The sequence below is a fragment of the Xyrauchen texanus genome, chromosome 40 (genome assembly GCF_025860055.1).
Source record: "Xyrauchen texanus isolate HMW12.3.18 chromosome 40, RBS_HiC_50CHRs, whole genome shotgun sequence".
NCBI lineage: Eukaryota > Metazoa > Chordata > Actinopteri > Cypriniformes > Catostomidae > Xyrauchen > Xyrauchen texanus.
Genome location: NC_068315.1, coordinates 34,751,125 through 34,775,305, shown reverse-complemented (window position 1 = coordinate 34,775,305; position 24,181 = coordinate 34,751,125). Strand labels below are relative to the sequence as shown.

Below are 24,181 nucleotides of genomic sequence, written 5' to 3'. Positions count from 1 at the left end.
GAACCATAATATATTATACTTAAAATAATAATTGTGATACTGCAGATATGAGATAACAAGAATTCTGTGTTTATGCGTGCAGTGGGAGCGCGAGCAGCAGCGCAATCTAGAAGAGCGAGGTCGTCTGTTACTGTGTCTACAGTTTCTGCCCCCATCACAGATGCCAGAAGGGGATGGCCAGATGGAAGCTAAAGAGCGAGCCAAGGGTGGCCTGTGTGTTGGAGTCCGCCGCTGCGCCCACCTGGCAGCCATGGATGTCAATGGCTTCTCTGACCCATATGTAAAAATGTGAGTATAACCACAGCTTTATGCCCATGTAAAGTTGTGAATATTTGATTTTTTTTGGCCACAAAACAGCATTCAATGATCATAGCTAATATTATGAAATAATGTGAATTAAAATCTTATAGTATTTGAGGCTTATTAGTGTGGTGTCATCCAAAAGCTACACAGACCCGATTTACACATGGTTTGAGGGAAGGGTCTCTGATGTGAAATGACACATAAATCATGAAAAACAATGGCATGCTCTTTCTTCCAGATGCAGCTGAAATTTACTTTAAGCACAAATGCAACATTTCGAGCAGAATAATCCATTATTTAGTGGATTTCCTGTATTAACTTGAACTTCAGATGATCGTGCTTGTCATCTGTATTCCTGCATGTTGATATCAGACACAATGAAGAAGATCTGTAAAGTTCTCTTGTTTGTGTATGTATCTACTATTTAAAATTTTCAGATCGGACTGTTGTTTCCTTTTAAAGCCGCTCATAACCGACCACGTTCAAACTCTTGTTTTAGAGCAGCTGTTGATTGACAGGTGTTATGTATACCTTGTCTTGTTTCACTGTTGCCCTTTTGTTTGCCATTTTTGTCACTTTTGCATTCCTTAGTATTCACTTTTGTCCCTTGTGTAACTCCATAGTCTCTTTGTTAGCTTTCGTGTTCACCGTTCATTGTTTGCACCTGCCCTCGTTAATTTGCCATTTTGCTTCTGTTAATCACCTTGTTATCTTGTTTGAGTTCTGTTTGTTCATTGGCCCCTTTGACCCATGTTTATGTATTTATACCTCGGTTCTTTGTTCACTCCTTGTCTATCGTTGTTTGTAGTTAGCCTGGTATGTGTTCCCTGCCCGAGTTCTCTGTTTGTTTTCATCGTGTTTAGTTTTCAGTTTTATGTTTTATTTCCCCATTGAGGGTTGTTCCTTTGTGTTTACTTGTTTGTTTATTTAATAAAATCTAAACTGCATTTGGATCCACATCTCCTCGTCTGCCTCGTTGCTCAAGCGTTACAGAACGATAGACCACCATGGATCCGGCGGTTTTACGTGCCAGATACCACCTGCTATGCCTGAGGCAAGTCTTCCTTGGTCTTGTGGCTGTTGCGGACTTCCTGGACACCTCCCTTGTGGTCTTCTTCAGGGAAAACCTGAGTGGCTGGCTAAAGGAGCGGCTGCCGCCGGCATCACGCGGCTGGACTCTCCGCGACTTCCTGAAGTTGACCTTATTGTTGTGCGGCTCCCCGTTCACTGTGGGCCATGCTGGGAAGGACCCTACCTCCCCACCTACTGTGGAGACTCTTCAGCCGTCCCAGGCTCTCCCTGTTACGCCTGCCCCGGTCTGCGAGCCAAAGCCTACGCCTGTCACTGTGAGTGAGCCTGCGCCTGCGGCCTCTACCGTCAGCGAGCCGGAGCCCTTGCCAGCCACGGCCAGCGAACCAGAAGCCACGCTGACCAGGAACAGCGTCCCAGCTTCGCCAGTCGTGTCAGCCCGGAGGAAGAGGAGAAGGGGAAAGGTCTCTGCTCTCCAGCCTCCGCCTGCCGCAGCCCTGTGCCCTAAACCCCTCTTGGCTCTGCCCTCAGCGCCCAGCGAACCCAAGCTGGCGCATACCACGGTAACCCGGCCAGAGCCTGTCGCCTCAGAGGTCAGTGAGCCACTGCCTGTCGCCTCAGAAGTCAGTGAGCCAGCGCCTGTAGCCTGTACCGTCCCTGAGCCAGCGCCTGTAGCCTGGACCGTCCCTGAGCCAGCGCCTGTAGCCTCGACCGTCCCTGAGCCAGCGCCAGAGCCATGACCGTCCAAGAGCCAGCGCCAGTAGCCATGACCGTCCAAGAGCCAGCGCCAGTAGCCATGACCGTCCAAGAGCCAGCGCCAGTAGCCATGACCGTCCAAGAGCCAGTGCCAGTAGCCACGACCGTCCAAGAGCTAGCGCCAGTAGCCATGACCGTCCAAAGGCCAGCGCCAGTGGTCGCGCCCGTCCAAGAGTCAGCTCCTCTCGAGCTTCCCAGTGCTCCGCCTTCCGAGCTTTCCAGAGCTCCGCCTTCCGAGCTTCCCAGTGCCCCGCCTTCTGAGCTTCCTAGTACTCTGCCTTCCGGGCCTTCCGAGCTTTCCAGAGCTCCGCCTTCCGAGCTTCCTAGTACTCTGCCTTTCGAGCCTTCCGAGCTTTCCAGAGCTCCGCCTCCCGAGCTTCCTAGAGCTCTGTCCTCCGAGCTTCCTGAGTTTTCCAGAGCTCCGCCTCCCGAGCCTCCTAGGGCTCCGCCTCTCAAGTCTCTCGAGTCTTCCAGGGCTCCTCCTCCCGAGCCTCCCAGGGCTCCGTCTCTCAAGTCCCTTGAGTCTTCCAGGGCTCCTCCTACCGAGCCTCCTAGGGCTCCGCCTCTCAAGTCTCTCGAGTCTTCCAGGGCTCCGTCTCTCAAGTCTCCCGAGCTTTCCAGAGCTCCTCCTCCCGATCTTCCTGGGGCTCCGCCTCTCAAGCCCCTCAAGCCTTCCAGGGCTCCGCCTCTCAAGTCTCTCGAGCCTCTCGAGCCTTCCAGTGCTCCGCCTCTCAAGTCTCTCGAGCCTCTCGAGCCTTCCAGGGCTCCGCCTCCCAAGTCTCTCGAGCCTTCTAGGGCTCCGCCCCTCAAGCTTCTAGAGCCTACCAGGGCTCCGCCCCTCAAGCCTCTTGAGCCTTCCAGGGCCCCGCCTCCTATGGCTCAGCCTCCTACGGCTCCGCCTCCCAAGCCTCCCACAGCTCTGCCTCCCGAGCCTCCTACGGCTCCGCCTCCTGCGGCTCCGCCTCCCGAGCCTCCTGCGGCTCCGCCACCCGAGCCTCCTACGGCTCCGCCTCCTGAGCCTCTTACGGCTCCGCCTCCCGAGCCTCCTACGGCTCCGCCTCCCAAGCCTCCCACAGCTCTGCCTCCCGAGCCTCCTACGGCTCCGCCTCCTATGGCTCAGCCTCCTACGGCTCCGCCTCCTATGGCTCAGCCTCCTATGGCTCCGCCTCCTGCGGCTCCGCCTCCCGAGCCTCCTGCGGCTCCGCCACCCGAGCCTCCTACGGCTCCGCATCCCATGGCCCCGCCGCAAGAGCCACTCCCGGCTCCGCCTCTGAGGCCTCCCTCAGCCTTGCCTCCGACGCCTCCTAGTTCTTTCCCGGCTCCGCCTCCCTCGGCCCCGCCTCCTGGGCCTCCCTCGGCCCCGTCTCCTGGGACTCCCTCGGCTCCGCCCCCTGGGACTCCCTCGGCTCCGCCCCCTGGGCCTCCCTCGGCTCCGCCTCCTAAGCCCCCCACGGTCCTGCCTACGCCTCCTTTGGCGCCGCCTCCCAAGTCTTCTACGGCTCCGCCTCCGAAGTCCTCCTTGGCTCCGCCTCACGCGGCACCGCAACATTTCGAGCAGAATAATCCATTATTTAGTGGATTTCCTGTATTAACCTGAACTTCAGATGATCGTGCTTGTCATCTGTATTCCTGCATGTTGATATCAGACACAATGAAGAAGATCTGTAATTAAAATTTTCAGATCGGACTGTTGTTTCCTTTTAAAGCCGCTCATAACCGACCACGTTCAAACTCTTGTTTTAGAGCAGCTGTTGATTGACAGGTGTTATGTATACCTTGTCTTGTTTCACTGTTGCCCTTTTGTTTGCCATTTTTGTCACTTTTGCATTCCTTAGTTTTCACTTTTGTCCCTTGTGTAACTCCATAGTCTCTTTGTTAGCTTTCGTGTTCACCGTTCATTGTTTGCACCTGCCCTCGTTAATTTGCCATTTTGCTTCTGTTAATCACCTTGTTATCTTGTTTGAGTTCTGTTTGTTCATTGGCCCCTTTGTCCCATGTTTATGTATTTATACCTCGGTTCTTTGTTCACTCCTTGTCTATCGTTGTTTGTTGTTAGCCTGGTATGTGTTCCCTGCCTGAGTTCTCTGTTTGTTTTCATCGTGTTTAGTTTTCAGTTTTATGTTTTATTTCCCCATTGAGGGTTGTTCCTTTGTGTTTACTTGTTTGTTTATTTAATAAAATCGAAACTGCATTTGGATCCACATCTCCTCGTCTGCCTCGTTGCTCAAGCGTTACAACAGGTGAGGGGTGGTTCTTCACTGCTGTCCAGGATGCATTCAGGACGAATTAGTGTTCACATCAAATGCGATGTGGTCACATGCATATAGCACCTTTCACAACACACATCGTTTCAAAGCAGCTTTACAGAAGATCAGAGATTAATAGAAGATATAACTGTAATATCTATAATGTCTTAGAGTGATCATTGTGTAGTTTGATGAAATATAATTCATCATATTTAATTAAATAATAATAATTGTTTTTATAACCCCAGTGACTGAAGGCGACTGTTGCAAGGAACACAAAACTCCATAAGATGTTGGTTAATGGAGAAAAATAACTTTGGGAGAAACCAGACTCACTGTGGGGGCCAGTTCCCCTCTGGCTAACATCATGAATATATTGCCAATATTAGTTATTTATAGTGCAAGTCATGGTTTAAAATGAATTAAGTAATTGTTAAGGGTCAGTGTTTAAACAAAGACTTTGTATGAACTGTAATATTAATGACTAATGTCTTTGAAGTCCATACTCGATTGACTGCAGAAGTTCACATAGATGCAATTGTCCTTGTTAGTTGTCTGATGAAGGGTTTCATTGGCAATTCATTGATAGTGCATGTATATGTGTAGTCCATCATTAGACCAGCAGTCAGAGATCAGTTAGGTGCATCGCAGTTCAACCTGGCCGGTAATTTCGGTGAGGTCTATCCTAAATCCAAGGTTCAGGCAATGGAATATGAAGTATCCCATATCTTATTGTTGGAGTTTGCATCAGTTCCTCCTCTGAAGTCCATCGTAATAGACTGAAGTGATGTTTGGCTGGCACCGGCTACTAATAGTCATCATCACACAGCGACACGTAGCAGTGGAGTCCAACAAAGCAGGAATGGAGCTGGATCCACCCGGTTCTGGTGACCTCAGGATAGGAGTCCCAAGGATGAGACTGGGAAACAAATACAATAATATTAGCATAGATGCCATTCAATTTATTACAGAGTTATGGATCATGATCACTGTTTCTGGTTCTGACAGACCTAACTAAAGCAGCCTAAATTGTTAGTTGAAGTATAAATTGGGTGTATGCCTAGCTAAATAGATGATTCTTTAGTCTAGACCTAAACTGAGTGAGTGTGTCTGCATCTCGAACAGTGTTATGGAGACTATTCCATAGTTTCGGAGCCAAATATGAAAAGGATCTAGCATCTTTTGTGAATTTTAATATTCTAGGAGCTATTAAAAGGCCCAAATTTTGTGATCATAATAAACATGATGGAATATAGCATGGTAGAATGTCACTTAAGTACTGCGGAGCTAGACCATTCAAAGCTTTGTACGTAGTTTACCGAATTTTTTAATTAATAAGAAATTGAACAGGTAGCCAATGTAACGACGATAAAATGGGGCTTAAATTATCATCTTGGATCTTGTCAGCACTCTGGCTGTTGCATTTTGATCCAATTGATCAATTGGCACGTAGCCCGGTCGCGGTCTTAGGATCACATATGTGTCTGCCGGACCGAACTCCAGGCAAGTGTCGCTGACAGAGAATGCTTGCAGGTCCCCGACCCTCTTGATGGAGGCAAGCGTGATCAGCAGGGCCGTTTTGAGAGAGAGAGCCCTAAGTCCAGCTGAATCTAGCAGCTCGAAGGGGGGTCTCTGGAGGCCCGTGAGGACCACTGAGAGATCCAAGGAGGGAACAGGCTTGGCCGGGAGGGATTTAACCTCCGGGCACCCAGAGACTTGCTGTCTACTGCATCGTGGTGAGCCGCAATGGAGGCGACATACACCTTAAGGGTGGAAGGGGACAGCCTCCCCTCCAATCTCTCCTGTAGAAATAAAAGCACTGACCTAACTGTGCGCCTCTGTGGGTCTTCAGCCCGGGAAGAACACCAATTTGTGAACAGGTGCCACTTTAGGGTGTAAAGATGCCTGGTAGAAGGGGCTCTGTCTTGGTTGATTGTGTCTACGACAGTAGGTGTTAGACTGGATAGATCTTCCGCGTCCCAAGGGCCAGATGTGGAGGTTCCAGAGGTCTGGGTGCGGATGCCAGAGCGTGCCCCGTCCCTGAGAAAGTAGGTCCTTCCTCAGGGGAATTCGCCAGGGTGGGGCGAGAAGCGTAAGGTCCGAGAACCAAGTCCGAGTGGGCCAGTACTGGGCCACTAAGGTGACTTGCTCCTCGTCCTCCCTGAACTTGCACAGCACCTGTGCAAGAAGGCTCACTGGGGGGAATGCGTACTTGTGCAGCCCCGTGGGCCAGCTGTGTGCCAGTGCGTCTGCCACGAGGGGAGCCTCTGTTCGGGCATACCAGAGTGGGCAGTGGGAGGTTTCTCGGGAGGCAAACAGGTCTACCTGGGCCTTGTCGAACCGTTCCCAAATCAGCTGGACCAACTGGGGGTGAAGCCTCCACTCTCCACTGGGCAAGCGTTGTGGTGACAGCGTGTCCGCTATCACACTGAGGTTGCCAGGGATGTGAGTGGCACGCAGTGACCTGAGTCGCTGCTGGCTCCAAAGGAGGAGACGACAGGCGAGTCGTGACATGTGGTCGTTGCACACGGTGCCCCAACCCGATCTGGAGGCGTCGGTCATGACCAGGACGCGTCGGGACACCTTCTGCAAGGTTACTCCTGCCCGTAAAAAGCAGAGGTCTGTCCAGGGTTTGAATGTCTGGCGGCAGGCGGTGGTGATCATCACACGGCGCTTGTCTCGGGACTCGAGTTTGAAGCCAGTGCTGAAGTGGTTTTATTAGCATCAACCCCATCGGCGCGACCGCCACGGAGGATGCCATATATCCCAGGAGCCTTTGGAAAAGTTTTAAAGGGACCATTGCGCCTGGCTTGAAGGAAGCAAGACATTTCAGCACCAACTGCGCACACTCGTTGGTGAGGCGTGCTGTCATTGAGACTAAGTCTAACTCCATGCCGAGAAAAGAGATGCTCTGAACCGGGGTGAGTTGCTCTTTTCCCAGTTGACCTGAAGCCCCAAACGGCTGATGTGCCTGAGCACCTGGTCTCTGTGTGCGTATAGTAACTCTTGTGAGGGGGCCAGGATGAGCCAGTCGTCAAGATAGTTGAGTATGCGAATGCCGGCTTCTCGGAGCGGGGCAAGGGCTGCCTCTGCGACTTTCGTGAAGACACGAGGGGACAGAGACAGGCCGAAGGGGACGACTTTGTACTGATACGCCTGGCCGTCGAACGCAAACCATAGGAAGGGTTGATGTCGCGGCAGAATCGAGACGTGAAAGTACGCGTCCTTCAGGTCTACCGCTGCGAACCAATCTAGATGTCGGACGCAAGTCAGGATATGTTTTTGCGTGAGCATTTTGAGTGGGAGTTTGAGCAGAGCCCGGTTGAAAACTCTGCAAGTCCAAGATCTGTCGTAAGCCGCTGCCTTTCTTGGGAACAACGAAGTTGTTGTAGAAACCCTTCTTCATTTCGGTTGGAGGGACAGGCTCTATCGCATCATTGAGTAAAAGAGTTGTTATTTCCGTGCGCAGGGAATTGGCACGTTCGGTGTGTACTGCGGAAAAATGGACGCCTGCGAAGGGGGGCGGGGGCCTGGCTAACTGAATTGCGTAACCGAGTCGAACACGCCCAGCCAGCGTGATGGATTCAAACTCCACGCTAGGGGCACCAAGGGGACAAGAATTTTGGCAGGTAACGAGCAGGTAATGTGGCGTCGGGAGGCAAGGGTGCGTCCCGAGGCTTTGGTGCTGCGACCTTGCCAGGTGGTAGGGTTTCCGGGGCATAGGTGGAGCGCAACCGCCCTATCCACCTGGGGAATCGCCGTGTATCTGTCAAGGGTAGCGAGAGCAGATGAGCGAGTGGCACTGTGACCAGTGGAGAGGGGTGCTCATCGTGCACTTCCGGGAAAAATAGGACATGGGGGGGCCGGGGAACAGTCGTGGGACTGTTCAGGAAGCCGGGACTGTTGAGATCTGGAAGCAAAGTCTTGCGGGCCAGGTGACCCAGAGACAAAGGAAATAGCTCTTTTTTTGAGAATGTGGGTACCGCAGCCCCCGCTAGGGCTGGGCTGGGTTGAGGCAGAGCTGGGTGTTTCTTAGCCGCAGGGGGACACCCTCGGCGAGCGGACGTGGCATGACCCGTGGCGGCAGGTTTACGGCGGGGCATAATCTGAGAGATGGCCTCCGTCTGCTTCTTCACCGCGTGTCGCCGAAGAGGCCGAACTGGGAGACAGGGGTGTTCAGGAAGCGCGTCTTGTCGGTTTCACACATCTCAACCAAGTTCAACCATAGATGACGTTCGGGGCAGCGGGTGGTCCGAGGGGGCGTACCCGGCGGAGCTGTATCTGCTGCCATCCCCAGATCGCCTCCAGCGCCAGCCACATCGTCCTCAATCCCGTGGGAAGAAGGCGCAATATGGGGGGGCGGCTGGAGTGGCTTTCTGTTGAAAACAAGCCGCGACCACAACGTTGCCATGGTCATGCTCTCGCAGTGAGAGCATGAACCATCCACAAATGCAGCCTCGGTGTGATCGCTGTCCAGACACACGAGACAACGCCTGTGGCCATCTGAAGCGGAGAGCATTCTACCGCATCCATGAACAACACAGGGGCGGAAAGGCATCTTTATAAAGACGCGTCCTGAAAAGGATGTTCAATGCTGCTGTGTTTTGCTCTTTTAGAGGAAATTACTCTTTTTAGAATAACTCTTTCGAGTTGTCTGCGCTGTTGAAGCACCTAGTGGCAAAAATGCACAGCCGTGCAAGAAGGAGAAAGCCGCTGTTATGCGTCGTCAATCCAACAGCATGCAGATCGTCAGAGGAAAAAGCAGGAACTGGTGTGTGTGACTCACAGCAGACTGCATGCACTACCATCGGCTCCGAAGAAATTTTCTGAATTAACTCACCGTATTTGCCCACTTAAATACCCGTATGTCCGTGGGCGGGGTATGCAAATACTGTCTGACAACTTCTCATTGGCCTTTTTTCATAAGTCAGAGGCATATTTCGGCACTCAAGAGAGACCCCTAGTGTCGCTTCTCCGACACAACGTCGAGAGAGCGACAGAAGGGGAAATGCTGTTCTACAAACATTGGTAATTTGATTTTCAAAGGATAGATTGGTATAAAATATAACACCTAAGTTCTTCACTGTTGAAGATGATGTAACAGTACATCCTTCGAGAGTCAAATGATATTTTAGCGGCGTATTTTTTAGAGTTTTTTGGTTCAATAATTCGTACCTCTGTTTTGTTGGAATTGAGTAGAAGGAAATTTCTGGCCATCCAATCTTTTATTTCATTGATACACTCTGCTAATTTGGAGAATTGTGAAATCTCATCAGGTTTTGAAGAAATATAAAGTTGGGTATCGTCATCATAACAGTGGAAACTTATTCCACGATTTCTGATAATATCTCCCAGGGGAAGCATATACAATGAGAAAAGCAGAGGCCCTAAAACTTATCCCGGTGACACTCCATAATTGACTTTTGTTTGGTTTGAAAATTCCTCATAGAAAAAGTGGTAGCAGTCTGCTAAATAGGACCTAAACCATGCTAATGCAAGTCCATAAATGCCAACATAATTCTCTAGCCTATTCAAGAGAATGTCGCGATCTCTCGTGTTGAATGCAGCACTAAGATCTAAAAGCACTAGAAGAGAAATGCAGCCTCGATCAAATGATAAGAGCAAGTCACTTGTCATCACTCCTTTTTATTCCCACCCCAAAATTGGCATTTTCAACATGGTATAATAAATTATCTGTAGGGTATTTTAAGATGAAACTTCACAGACACATCCTGGGGACACCAAAGATTGAAATTACATCTTGTGAAAAGGGGCATAATAGGTGTTCAGGAGTTCCAGGTGCAAAAAAGTCAGGAGTTTATTGAGCAAAACAAGAAAAAATTGTTTTGTACAGTTTTTCTAGACACAATCAGAGAGATACAAAGTATGCATATGAATATGTAGTAATGCATAATGACAGATGTAGAGGTGGTAGCAGAAACAGTTTGACTGGCAATATGTACATTGTGCAAGGTAAAGTGTAATTGTAGGGCTGTAACAGGCTGATGTTATAGAGGTGATGTTGTAGATGTATAATAATGATAACATATAATATGATAATGCAGAGCGTAATATTGCTTCAAGTGTTTGGTGTTGAATAGTGAAACTAGTCCTGGTGTTGTCCTTGGTTCAGAACACGGATGGCCTGGGGAAAGAAGCTCCATCTCATTCTCACTGTTTTGGCCATCAGAGAGCGGAAGCATTTCCCTGACTACAACAAAGAGAAGAGTCCATTATTAGGATGGCTGAGGTCTTTCAGGATCTTCCTGGCTTTGGTCCAGCATTGTGTGCTGTAGATGGACTGCAGGTCAGGGAGTTTGATGTGGGTGATGCGCTCAGCTGAACGCACCACTCTTTGAAGAGCCAGTCTATCTTGTTTTGTGCAGATTCCAAACAAGGCTGTGATGTTTCCTGTCAGGATGCTCTCAATACTGCAGGTGTAAATGTTCTTTAGCACCATAGAGGATAGATTAAAGTCCATTAAGCACCTGAGGTGGTAAAGTTGCTTCTTCACCAGGGTGTTAAAGAGCAACATGCAGGTTGGACACCCCTATATAGCATAGTGTATGTTGATGATAAAACAACTAGATTTTCTGAACTGGAGTAATATATATTTAGCCATTAACGATATTTTGAGATAAATTGTGATAAAATAACTTCCGCGTCTATAAAGCACTAACCGGAAGTGACGATGGGCGAGGGAGTCTGCTCAAGTTCAAGCTCAGGTTACAATGGATGCGAATGAAGAAACAGAGTTCTCCGGTGTGGACGAACATGCCTATGATGGCCCACAGGCCTATAATTATGAGCAAATTAAAAGTTAAAATAATTAAAAGTAAGACTTACTCTGCTAAGTCCTCGTTTTCGTTGCACAGAATGTCTGCTAACGTTAGCACTTTGTCCTCCAGTCCAGCCCGCGCCAAAATCCGGTGTACACTTTGACGGTGGACTTGATTCCATCGAGTGCACCGAGGGAACAGCATCAGTAATCAGCCTCACGTGGTCCTTACTCCGAAATCCCATCCGAGACTCCAACAAATCTCCAGGTCGATAATTCACCGGAGTGAAATGTGCGCCACAAACGACCGAAGTGTGTGGTAACAGACGCGGCAGTGAAGTCTGCTCTCTTCACCTGCACAAAACGCACTCAAGACCGAAAAGCCTTGTTTTTTCTAGAAGGAAAATGATGGACACGATGTCCTGACAGGCTGGAATTCGTGCAACCAGCACAAACACAATAATTTACCATTATGGCTTCTCTAAAACTTTCTGTCTCTCACTACTGCTCTAACTACATCAACACCCACAATGAGAGCAGCTGACCGCGAGCTCTTTTGTTTGCCTCGCCCTACGTCATATGACGCGTTGATAGCGGGAAAGGCGTATTCCAGAGACTAGCACATTTTCATCAAATGAGATTTCATTAGTAATTTCTACATATGTGTTTTTAAAAGACCTCTGCAGACAATATAAAGTATTAATTCAGTTATAAATTCAACCTGCATGTTGCTCTTTAATGTGGCAGCTCCATGACAAATCATGTGAGATGTGTATGCTAAGATATTGGAAACTGTCCACTCTCTCCACTGTGGCCCCGTTGATCATAATGGAGTGGTAGTACCTCGCCTGCTTTGTGCTGAAGTCCACAATCAGCTCCTTTGTCTTGCTGACATTCAAAAGGAGGTTGTTCTTCTGGCACCAGTCCTCCAGGCCTTTGATCTCCTGCAGATAGGCCCTCTCGTCATTATCAGAGATCAGGCCCACCACAACAGTGTCATCACCAAACTTGACAATGGTGTTGGAGTTGGAAGTGGCCACACAGTCACATGTTTACAATGAGTACAGCATGGGGCTTAGAACACAAACATGGGGGGCTCCAGTGCTGAGGGTGAGAGGGGTGAGACATGTCTGCCCACCCTTACTGCTTGTGGCCTGTCAGTCAGGAAGTTGGAGATCCACTGATACAGAGATGGGCTAAATCCTATGTCCTCCAACTTGGTGGTGAGTTTAGAGGGAATTAAGTATTAAAAGCTGAACTGTAATCAACAAACAGAATTTTTAACATAATTTCCATTCCTCTTGTCCAGATGATCTAGGACTGTGTGTGTCATCGTCTGTATAAGCGATTTGGTCGTAAGCGAAATGTAAAGGATCCAGGGTGTCAGGTAGTGAGGAGGTGATGAAGTATCTGACCAGTCTTTCAAAGCACTTCATCACCGTTCAGGGTACAGGATGATAGTCATTAAGGTAGGAAGGTTGGGGTTTCTTCGGGATAGGAACAATGATGGACTGTTTAAAGCAGGTTGGAATTACTGACTATTCCAGGAAGAGGTTGAATAACTCTGTGAACACTGGTGCTAGCTGGTCAGTGCAGGCTCTGAAGACCTGACCTGAGATTCAATCTGGTCCTGCTGCTTTTCTTATGTTCACTCTCCGGAAAGCCTTTCTCACGTTGCACTCAGTGATGGTGAATGCATTTCCATCATTAATGCTCTCCGCATACAAGCAGCTGTTATCACTATTGTCACTGTCAGCTCCATTAGCGCAGTAAACTGCAGCCTCGAAGCAAGCGTAAAAAGTGTTCAGCTCGTCTGCGAGAGAAGCATCAGCGTTTGCGATTTTGGGGGATGGTGTTTGATGGTCCGTTTTATAGACTCCAGCCACCATTGTTAAATATAAGGAATTAGTCAGGCTGACAGAGAAGGTTAATGAATTAGAGACACGCATTCAAACGCTTGTGGAGGTCAGTGAGAAAGAGAAGCCAGTAGATACTGTTTTGGATGTGGGTAGAACAGCGAGCAACACACACACCTTGTTCCGGCTGTGGAGCTCCAGCAGCAGGGCCTTTGGGTAACATCTCGGCGACATACTCACTCAGCAAATCAACACCACTCTCCCGTTCCTGTTAGAGATTCCAATCGATTCTCCACACTCAGTGATACACCCACTGAGAATCATGTTGAAAGAGCCTTAATAATTAGTGATTCTATTGTAAGGAACATGGAAATAGAGACTCCAGCCACCATTGTTATATGCATTACTGGAACTTGAGCATCTGACATCAGATCAAGTTTAAAATTGCTGGCTAATGCTAAACGTAGATTTTCTACAATTTGTATTAATGTCGGCACTTGCAATGTCCAGCTTCGCCAGACGGAGGTCACTAAAGATAATGCTAAAGAGGTTTGTGAACTTGCAAAAACAATGTTAGACACTGTAATATGCTCTGGCCACCTCCCTGCTCAACATGGTGATTAGGTTTATAGTAGATTAGTGTCACTGAATGGCTGGATGTCTGAATGGTGTTCCGAGAATAGCATAGGATTTATAGACAATTTGGGGTAGACCTGACCTGCAAAGTGAGACGGACTTCATCCATTCAGGGAAGTTGACGCTCTTCACTCTAGTAGTATGGCTCGTAGTCTTAATAGTGATAGTATTTTAATAAATGGGACCCAGTTCAGGAAGCAGACAAACTGGTTAATCCAAATGTCTGCAAGCTGCCTTTAGAAATCCCACAGGTCACATAAACTACAACACATAGAAACTGTATCAACTAGTAATCATATAGATACTGTGTCTATTCCCCGAACTACCAAACACAAAATTCTCACTAAATAATTGAGAATTTTTTTTATTAATGACAAAATTGAAAATAAACAAAATAATTTAAGATAAAAATCATATAAAGGTAGGGCTACTAAACATTAGATCTCTTTCAACCAAAGCACTCATTTTAAATAAAATTATTACAGATCATAATTTGGATGTGCTCTGTTTGATTGAAACCTGACTTGAGTGCAGTTCCGAGCAACATAGCAGTCATGACAGTGACGAGACATATACCAATTACAATAAACAACATAGCTTTTTTCACAAACCGCCTTTTATATATGTCCTGGTGGGAGGGAAGCTCACCTCCGATGATGTTTCTGGCAGTTCGCACCACCGTTTTCAGGGCTTTGCAGATGTGGGCGGTGCTATTGCCATACCAGGCGGTGATGTAGCCAGTTAGGATGCTCTCTACAGTACTGGTGTAGAACCGTGTGAGGATGTGGTGGTTCATTCCAAACATCCTCAGCCATCTCAGGAAGAAGAGGCACTGGTGAGCCTTCTTCACAACGGCCTCAGTGTGGACGGACCATGTGAGCTCCTCAGTAATGTGGACACCGAGGAACTTGAAACTGCTGACTCTCTCTACCGGTGCTCCATTAATGGTGATGGGGCTGTGTTCTCTGTCTTTCGTCCTGAAGTCCACTACAAGCTCCTTGGTCTTACTGACATTGAGGGAGAGGTTGTGCTCCTGACACCAGCATGTCAGAGTGTGCACCTCCTCTCTGTAGGCTGTTTCGTCATTGTCAGTGATCAGACCTACCACTGTCCTATCGTCAGCAAACTTAATGATGGCATTGGAGCTATGTGTTGCCACACAGTCATGTGTGTATAGGGAATACAGGGGTGGGCTGAGAACACAGCCCTGCGGGGCTCCAGTGTTGAGGGTTAGTGATGAGGAGATGTTGCTGCCCATTCTAACCACCTGACGTCTGCCTGACAGGAAATCCAGGATCCAGCGAGCTGTTTAAGCCCAGAGCCCGGAGTTTCTCGTCAAGCTTGGAGGGCACTATGGTGTTGAATGCTGAGCTGTAGTCTACAAACAGCATTCTCACATATGTGTTCCTTTTTTCCAGGTGGGAGAGAGCAGTGTGTATTGTAGATGCAATGCCATCATCAGTCGTGTGGTTGTTGCAGTAGGCAAACTGCAATGGGTCCAGAGAGGTGGGCAGAGCAGAGCAGATGAGATCTCTGATTAGCCACTCAAAGCATTTGCTGATGATGGGGGTCAGAGCAACAGGACGCCAGTCATTTAAACAAGTGATTTTTGATTGCTTTTGTACAGGCACAATGGTGGACGTTTTGAAGCATGTGGGGACTACAGACAGGGAGAGGGACAGATTGAAAATGTCCGTAAAAACACCAGCTAATTGGTTCGTGGATGCTCTGATGACGCGGCCCGGAATGCCATCTTGACCCGCGGCTTTACGGATGTTCACCCATCGGAAGGATCGGGTTACATCTGTAACAGAGACGGAGAGTGAACCATCCTCTGTATCATCGGCCACGAGGGCAGTGTGTCGCTGTCCTCGAAACAAGCATAAAATGTATTAAGCTCATCCGGGAGAGAGGCAACGGTGTTCACGGCGGAATTTTTATTCCCTTTGTAGTCCGTGATGATGTTAATTCCCTGCCACATATTTCTAGAGTGGGTGGTGTTGAACTGTCCTTCAATTTTCTGCCTGTACTGGCGTTTGGCTGCACTGATAGAGTTATGGAAGGCATAACTGGCTTGTTTATGCTCCTCCGCATTCCCAGAAATAAAAGCGGAGGTCCTCGCATTAAGTGCCGTGCGAACATCGCCGTTAACCCATGGTTTCTTGTTGGGGTAGAGCTGTATTGTTTTGGTTGGCACAACGTCCTCTACGCACTTCCTGATGAAACACGTTATCACGTGATGCTATCAGCATAAACCTCGATGTCGTCATCAGAGGCGGACCGGAACATCTCCCTGTCCGCGTGATCAAAACAGTCTTGTAGCATAGAGTCTGATTGGTCCGACCAGCACTGGTTTGTTCTGAGGGTGGGTGCTTCCCTTTTCAGTTTCTGCCTGTAAACGGGCAGCAGCAGAAGAGTGGTCTGATTTGCCAAATGGTGTGCGGGGGAGGGATATGTAGCCATCCCGGAAAGGAGAATACCAATGGTCCAAAACCTGTGTTGAAGCTGATGTGTTGGTGGTATTTTGGTGCGATTGTTTTAAAATTGGCTTTGTTAAAGTCCCCGGTAACAATGAACGCGGCCTCAGGGTGCGCAGTTTCCTGCTCACTTATACTCCCATACAGTTCCTTGAGTGCTCGGTCTGTGTCGGCTTGTGGGGGGATGTACACAGCAGTGATAATGACCGCTGTGAATTCCCCCAGAATGGTCGACATTCCAGATCAGGAGAGCTGAAAGACTTGATAAAGTGTACGTTCCTCTGATCACACCATGATTTGTTGATCATAAAACATACACCACCACCTCTGCTTTTACCTGAGAGATGTTTTGCTCTGTCCGCTCGGTGCACGGAGAAACCTGCGGGTTTTCCAGAGACTGGTCATTTGCCAGTAGTATACTGGGTAGCTGGGGTCGATTTGCGCAACGTCTTACTCTGATGAGAACGCCAGCTCTTTTTCCCCTTTCCTTCTGCATTTCCGCAGCCGGGCAGCACAGACAAAGGGGTCCGCTGGCGTGTTTGTAAACAGTGGGTCGGCGTTGAGGAATTTGAAGTCCAGTTTTCAGGGTGTAATTGCCGAACCAATGTCCAAAAGCTTTTGTCTGTCGTATACAATAAGGCAGACAACATCCAAGACAAAAAAAACTAAAAACTGTAAACAAACCAAACAATGAATCTACTCCTCCAGGTTATTATTATAAACTTGAGCCTCATCTGAAGGGTCGAGGAGGAGGTGTTGCTACAGTGAAGTATTTGGTGTTACTCAGAGGACAGGATATAAGTCTTCTGAATTAATAATGATTAATGTGACACCATCAGATATAAATAAAAAAACCTCTGTCGTCTTTTCACCTTCCAACAGTATATAGATCACCCGGGCTGTACTCAGATTTCCTTGGTGAATTTGCGAATTTTCTATCAGATCTCGTAGTTACTGTAGATAGAGCTTTAATTGTTGGTGATTTCAACATTCACATAGATAATGAAAATGACACATTGGGATTCGCATTTAATGATATTCTCAACTCTCAGTCAAAATGTGACAGGACCAACTCATTGCCATAATCATATGCTAGATTTAATTCTGTCATATGGAGTTGCTGTTGATACTATAGAAATTCTGCCACATAGCGATGACATCTCAGATCATTACCTCGTCTCTTGTTTGCTGCGATCAGCAAATGTCACTCAATCTACACCATGCTGTCATTCAGGTAGAACTAGTCTTACGACCACTAAAGATAGCTTTACTAATAATCTTCCAGAAATGTCTCACATACTCAGCATGCCAAAAAGTTTAGAAGAACTTGAAGTAAAAACAGAGATTATGAATAGTCTTCTCTAGCACTCTTGATAGTGTCGTCCTCCTTCGATTAAAGAAATTTTAAGAAAAAGTCCTGCACCATGGTACAGTGATCACACTCATGCTCTCAGGAGAGCAACTCAGAAAATGGAGCGTAAGTCGAAGAATAAAAAATTAGATGATAGACACTAAAAGCTGCCAGGTCAGCATATTATAGCAAAATCATAGAAAATAACCACAACAATCATGTGTTTATTCAGTACTGTGGCAAAATTGGTTAGGAATAAAGTATCGACTGAACCAGATATTCCGTCGCAGGTCAAAAATAATGACCATTAATTTCTTTAATGATAAAATTGAAATAATCAAAAATAAAATTGGAATTATCACAGCAGCTCAGAAAACAGTATTTTTCCACATGAGCAACCTTCGCAATGCTTCGCTGTCATAGGTCAGGAAGAGCTTACAAAACTTAAAAAAATCAAAACCCACAACATGTATGTTATATCCAATACCAACTAAGCTCTTAAAAGAGGTATTCCCTGTAATCTCAGAATCTCTTCTTAATATGATTAACTCCTTTCTATCCTTAGGACATGTCCCAAGTAACATTAAATGGCAGTTATCAAACCGCTTATTAAGAAGCTTGATCCTCAAGAATAGGCTGATTACAGACCGATTTCAAATCTACCATTTATGTCGAAACTACTAGAAAATGTAGAATCCTCCCAACTATGTTCATTTTTACAGGGAAATGGTATATATTAAAATTTCAGTCAGGATTTAGGCCGCATCACAATACAGAGATTGCACATCTCAGAGTTACAGATGACTTGCTCTTATCATCGTGGCTGCATTTCTCTACTAGGCTTTTAGATCTTAGTGCTGCCTTCAACACAATAGATCACGACATTCTCTTGAATAGGCTGGAGAATTATGTTGGCATTAGTGAACTTGCATTAGCATGGTTTAGGTCCTATTTATCAGACCGCTACCACTTTGTATGTGTAAATGAGGAATTGTCAAATCAAACAAAAGTTAAGTATGGGGTGCCACAGGGATCAGTTCTAGGGCCTCTGCATTTCTACTTATATATGCTTCCCCTGGGAGATATTATCAGGAATCATGGAATAAGTTTCCCCTGTTATGTCGATGATACCCACTTCATATTTCTCCTAAACCCAAAGAAAATTCACAATTCTCCATCAATGAAATCAAAGATTGGATGGCTTGAAATGTACTTCAACTCAATTTTGATAAAACAGAGGTACTAATTATTGGAGCAAAAATCTCTAATAAATAAGCCGCTAAAATATAATTTGACTACCAATCTGTCCTTTCAAAATCAAATTTCCAATGTTTGTAGAACAGCATTCTTCCACCTCAACAAATGCACTCTGATGCTGATGCCGAAAAACAAATTCATGCATTCATGACCTCAAGACTAGATCATTGTAATCAATTACTGGGAGGATGCCCAGCAAGTTCAATAAATACATTTCAATTGGTTCAAAATAAAGCTGCCAGAGTGCTGACTAGAACCAAGAAATATGATCACATTAGCCCCATTTTATCGTCTTTACATTGACTACCTGTTAAATGTCATATAAATAAAACAATTCTGTTAACTACATATAAAACTTTGAATGGTCTTGCTCCACAGTACATAAGTGACCTTCTGACACACTATATTCCGTCACGTTCATTACGATCACAAAATTCTGGCTTGTTAATATTTTCTAGAATATCACAATCCACAAAAGGTCATCCTCCTGTTTGGCTCCTAAACTATGGAATAGTCTCCCTAACACTGTTTGGGATGCAGACACACTCAGTTTAAGTCAAGACTAAAGACTCATCTATTTAACCAGGCATAAACTCAAAAGTAGGCTGCTTTAGTTAGGTCTGCTGGAATCAGAAACATCTATCATGATCTATTTTTCTGCATAAAATTGAATGGCATCTAAGCTAATACAATTCTATTTGTTTCCATGTCTCAAACTCTGGATTTATATCCCAAGGTTGACAGAGCTGGCCAGATCTAGCTTCTTTCCTGCTTGGTGTCGGACTCCACTGCTACGTGTCACTAAATGACGATGACAAACTACAGCTAACTCCAACTGTAAGACATTGGAAACTTCATATGCCACTGCCTGAACCTTGGACTTAGGATGGACCCTACCGAACCTCACCGAAATATCCTGCCGGTTGAACTGCGATGCATCTTGCTGATCTCTGCTTGCATCACCTTTGTTGATTGATGGACTACACACTTAAAATGGAAAACATAGACTATAAATTAATTGCCAGCAAAAGCCTTCATCGGCCAACTAACAAAGGAAAATGCATCTATGTGAACTTCTGCAGTTAATCCGGAATGGACGTCAAAGATATTAGTCATTAATCTTACAGTTCATAAAAAAGTTTGAAACTTTTTTAAACACTGACCTTAAAGCATACTTAGTTTATGAATTGTAAACCATGACTTACACTGCTCACAAATAACTAATATTGGCATTATATTCATGTTATTTAGCCAGAGGGGAACTGGCCCCACAATGAGCATTGTTTCTCCCAAGGTTATTTTTCTCCATTAACCAACATCGTATGGAGTTGTGTGTTCTCCTGTGTTACACAGTTGCCTTCAGCTTTCTCAAAGGGGTTCTATATACAATTTTGTGGCATGGGTGGCATGGATATGTGTCTGTCTGCAAGAGAGGGAGAGCGGTAAGGCTCATCACCTGGGTTATGATTACTCTAACACATGTCTCTCATTATAGTTATAGCTGATGGAGGCCTGATAAGGCATGCCAGAACATCAGAGTGAGGGAGAATCAGAAGAGAGTGAGAGACCTAGTGTACAGCTGTAGCATGTTCTTCAGTGTTCGAGATCTTATGAGTGTTTTATGTTTATACTGGAAGTTAATTATTGCCTGAGTGAAGAAATAACAACGCTGTACACAAAAGAGTGAGAGGAAGAAAATAAAAGGTCACCCCCGATTGGGCAGGGGCATATCGGATAATGGTAAAGGTAAAAGTGGATACACATCAAGCTTTGGTGGATTTGGGTGGTTCTCAAACCTCTATCCACCAACGCTTGATGCAAGGCGGGGCATGTTAGGGTGAGTTTGGTCCCACAAGCCTCCACAGGGTTTTCCCCTTTGAGCTACTGTATGGGCGTCGGCTGCGTGACATGCTCACCATCATTCAGGAAGCTTGGGAGGAAGGATCTTCGAATAGCAAAAACAAAATTCAATACGTTCTTGACCTTAGAGCAAAACTTAACACTTTGGGGCAGGTAACACAGGAGAACGTCAATGCCGTTCTAATTCACACAGGGAACTACGCAAATTCACACAGGGAGATAAAGTGCTTGTATTGCTGTCTACTTCGAGCTCCAAATTACTCGCCAAGTGGAAAGGACCCTTTGAGGTGACACAACGAGTTGGGGAGGGGCACGTCAAATGCACAGTATATCAAATACACAGAAAGTATGATAGTACTATACATCAATATGAAGACAAAGACAAATCCCAGACATTTAGAGGCAATTTTAAAATCCCGGACGAATGCTTTTTTTCAGGTTGGAAAACAGGACGTATGGTCACCCTATGTTACTGTGAAACTCTCACGGGAAGCAGGACAGGAAACGAAGGTTTCAACAAAAAAGGTAAGGCTTTTATTGCCGTATGTCTCACAATAATACACACAAAGACACAAGCGCACTGGGTTGGCTTGCACCGTCGTCTCCCTCTGCTCTCCGGCCGCTGGCTTTTTCACCGCTCTCCTCACTCTACTGCAATTAGAGACAGGTGTTAGTCATAATTTGGCCCAGGTGTGAGCGCCCTTACCGCTTCTCTCTCCCGGACGGGCGCTTGACCACGCCCCCGCTGCCACATACCCCCACCGCCCGACTCAGGCCGGGGCGTCATCCGGCCTGCCTACCACTCCCCCATTTCTGGAGAGGAAGTCGGCGGCAGCCATCTGCACCCCGGTCTGTGGATCACCTTGAATTTAAAAGGCTGGAGAGCGAGATACCAACGGGTGATCCGGGCGTTAGTATCCTTCATGCGGTGGAGCCACTGGAGTGGGGCATGATCCGAACAGAGGGTGAAGGCCCGCCCCAGCAGGTAGTAACGGAGGGTGAGGACCGCCCACTTGATGGCCAAACACTCCTTTTCCACGGTGCTGTACTTAGTCTCCCTTAAGGAGAGCTTCCGACTAATGTACAGCACCGGCGCTCCTCCCCTCCACCAGCTGCGAGAGTACGGCCCCCAGCCCTCTGTCTGAAGCGTCCGTCTGCAAAATAAAAGGGAGAGAAAAATCAGGTGCATGTAAAAGCGGCCCCCACAAAGTGCAGCTTTAATCTGCGTAAACGCCTGTTGACACTGCTCCGACCATTGGACCGGATCTGGAGCCCCCTTTTAGTGAGATCAGTCAGCGGGCTGGTGACGTCCGAATAATTAGGCACAAATCTTCTGTAATAGCCAGCCAGCCCCAGGAACTGTCTCACCCCTTTTTGGTCTTAGGTCTAGGGCAAGTCGCAATCGCCGCAGTCTTTTCAATTTGGGGACGCACCTGGCCATGACCCAAGTGGAACCCCAGATACCGTACCTCCACACGCCCAACCGCACACTTCTTAGGGTTTGCCGTGAGCCCCGCCCGTCGCAGCGATCTCAGGACGGCCCTCAGATGTTGCATGTGCCGCTGCCAATCATTGCTATAGATGATAATGTCATCCAAATAGGCAGCGGCGTACGCGGTATGCGGTCTGAGGATCCGATCCATGAGTCGCTGGAACGTGGCTGGGGCCCCGAACAAACCGAAAGGAAGCGTCACAAATTGGTGTAATCCAAACGGCGTGGTGAAGGCTGTTTTCTCGCGGGACATTGGTGTCAAGGGGATCTGCCAATAGCCCTTTGTTAAATCCAGGGTCGAGTAAAATCGAGCAGTACCTAACCGATCGAGCAGTTCATCAACACGGGGCATTGGGTACGCGTCAAATTTAGACACCGCGTTGACTTTCCTGTAATCCACACAGAACCGAACCGACCCATCACTCTTGGGAACAAGAACAACCGGGCTGGACCAATCACTGTGGGATTCCTCTATTACGCCCATATCGAGCATTGCATCTAATTCTTCCCGAACGACTTTCTTTTTATGTTCGGGTAAGCGATAGGGCGGCAACGCACCACCGCGCCCGGCTCGGTCTCGATGTGGTGCTGTATGAGGTTCGTACGGCCCGGAGACGGGAAAACACGTCCGCAAACTCTTTTTGTAACTCGGAAACCTCTGTGAGCTGCCGCGGTGAGAGCTGGTCCCCACAAGTGACCGGAGTGTTAAGATTGTAGTTTTTGTTTACCTCCGGTCCGAGCTCCGCCCTCTCGGAACTACCGTGGCCAACGTCACAGAGGCCGCCTCCTCCCTCCACAATTTCAGGAGGTTGAGGTGATATATTTGACGCGCGCCCCTCTATCGGTACGTTTGACTTCATAATCGAGATCCCCTACTCGTCGTGTGACCTCAAACGGTCCTTGCCACTTGGCGAGTAATTTTGAGCTCGATGTTGGGAGTAATACAAGCACTTTATCTCCCGGTGCAAATTCCCGTAGCTGAGCACCCCTGTCATACAGCCGGCGTTGGCGTTCTTGAGCCTGGAGCAAATGCTCTTGTGTTAATCGCCCCAGTGTGTGGAGCTTTGCTCGAAGATCAAGAACGTATTGAATTTCATTTTTGGCATTAGAAGGTCCCTCCTCCCAATTTTCACGGATGACATCGAGGACCCCGCGTGGGCGTCGTCCGTACAACAACTCAAACGGGGAGAACCCGGTGGAGGCTTGCGGGACCTCTCGTACTGCAAATAACAGGGGGTCTAGCCACTTATCCCAATTTCTAGCGTCATCGTGTACGAATTTACGAATCATGTTCTTGAGCGTTTTATTAAACCGTTCCACTAGGCCATCTGTCTGAGGATGGTAAACGCTAGTGCGAATCGATTTGATGCCCAAGAGCTCGTAAAGTTCGCGAAGTGTTCGTGACATAAACGTTGTGCCCTGATCGGTGAGGATCTCTTTCGGGATCCCCACCCGGGAGATTATCTTGAAGAGTGCCCCTGCAACACTGCGTGCGGAGATGTTGCTCAGAGGCACTGCTTCCGGATACCGCGTCGCGTAATCCACTAGGACTAACACGAAGCGATGTCCGCGTGCCGACCGTTCTAATGGCCCGACGAGGTCCATCCCAATTCTTTCGAAGGGGACCTCGATTAATGGTAGAGGGCGCAATGGCGCTTTTGGGGTGGCCGGTGGGTTTACCAGCTGACATTCACGGCACGCCGCGACACCACCTGCGGACGTCACCGCCAATGCCCGGCCAATAGAAACGGGCTATTAGACGGAGAAGTGTTTTCCGCTCCCCTAGGTGACCGGCCATAGGATTATAGTGAGCCGCCTGGAAAACCATTTCCCGACGGCTCCGTGGAATCAACAATTGAGTTACTTTTTCCTTTGTCTGGGCGTCCTGCGTCACCCTGTATAAGCGATCATTGATCAGCGAAAAGTACGGATATGAGACGGCGACACCCGGCCGGAGTTGTTGACCATCGATTACTCTCACTTGGTCAAAGGCGTGCTTAAGGGTTTCATCCGCAAACAGGCAGGATGGCTCTTCGCAGATCGTTGTAAGCCAGGAGGCTTGTTGTCGGCAGTTGTTGGGCCGCGAGTTGTGCTTCCCCGGACAGGAGAGGGACTAATCGGGCTGCCCACTGGTCTTGGG

General features: G+C 47.6%; 1 protein-coding gene across 2 annotated transcripts in view; it reads left to right on the top strand.

The window, feature by feature from the left end:
- The window catches only part of LOC127633115 (double C2-like domain-containing protein alpha), a 71,094-nt gene that overhangs the window by 29,992 nt on the left and 16,921 nt on the right, over positions 1-24,181 (top strand). Inside the window, exons 8-9 of one of the 2 annotated variants that reach the window (XM_052111992.1) lie at positions 83-288; positions 19,426-19,546. In XM_052111992.1, coding sequence (XP_051967952.1) covers positions 83-288; positions 19,426-19,498 — 279 coding nt within the window. In that variant the 3' untranslated portion in view covers positions 19,499-19,546. Of the gene's footprint in view, positions 1-82; positions 289-19,425; positions 19,547-24,181 lie in introns of those variants that run through there. The other variant, XM_052111991.1, reaches the window with a different exon arrangement.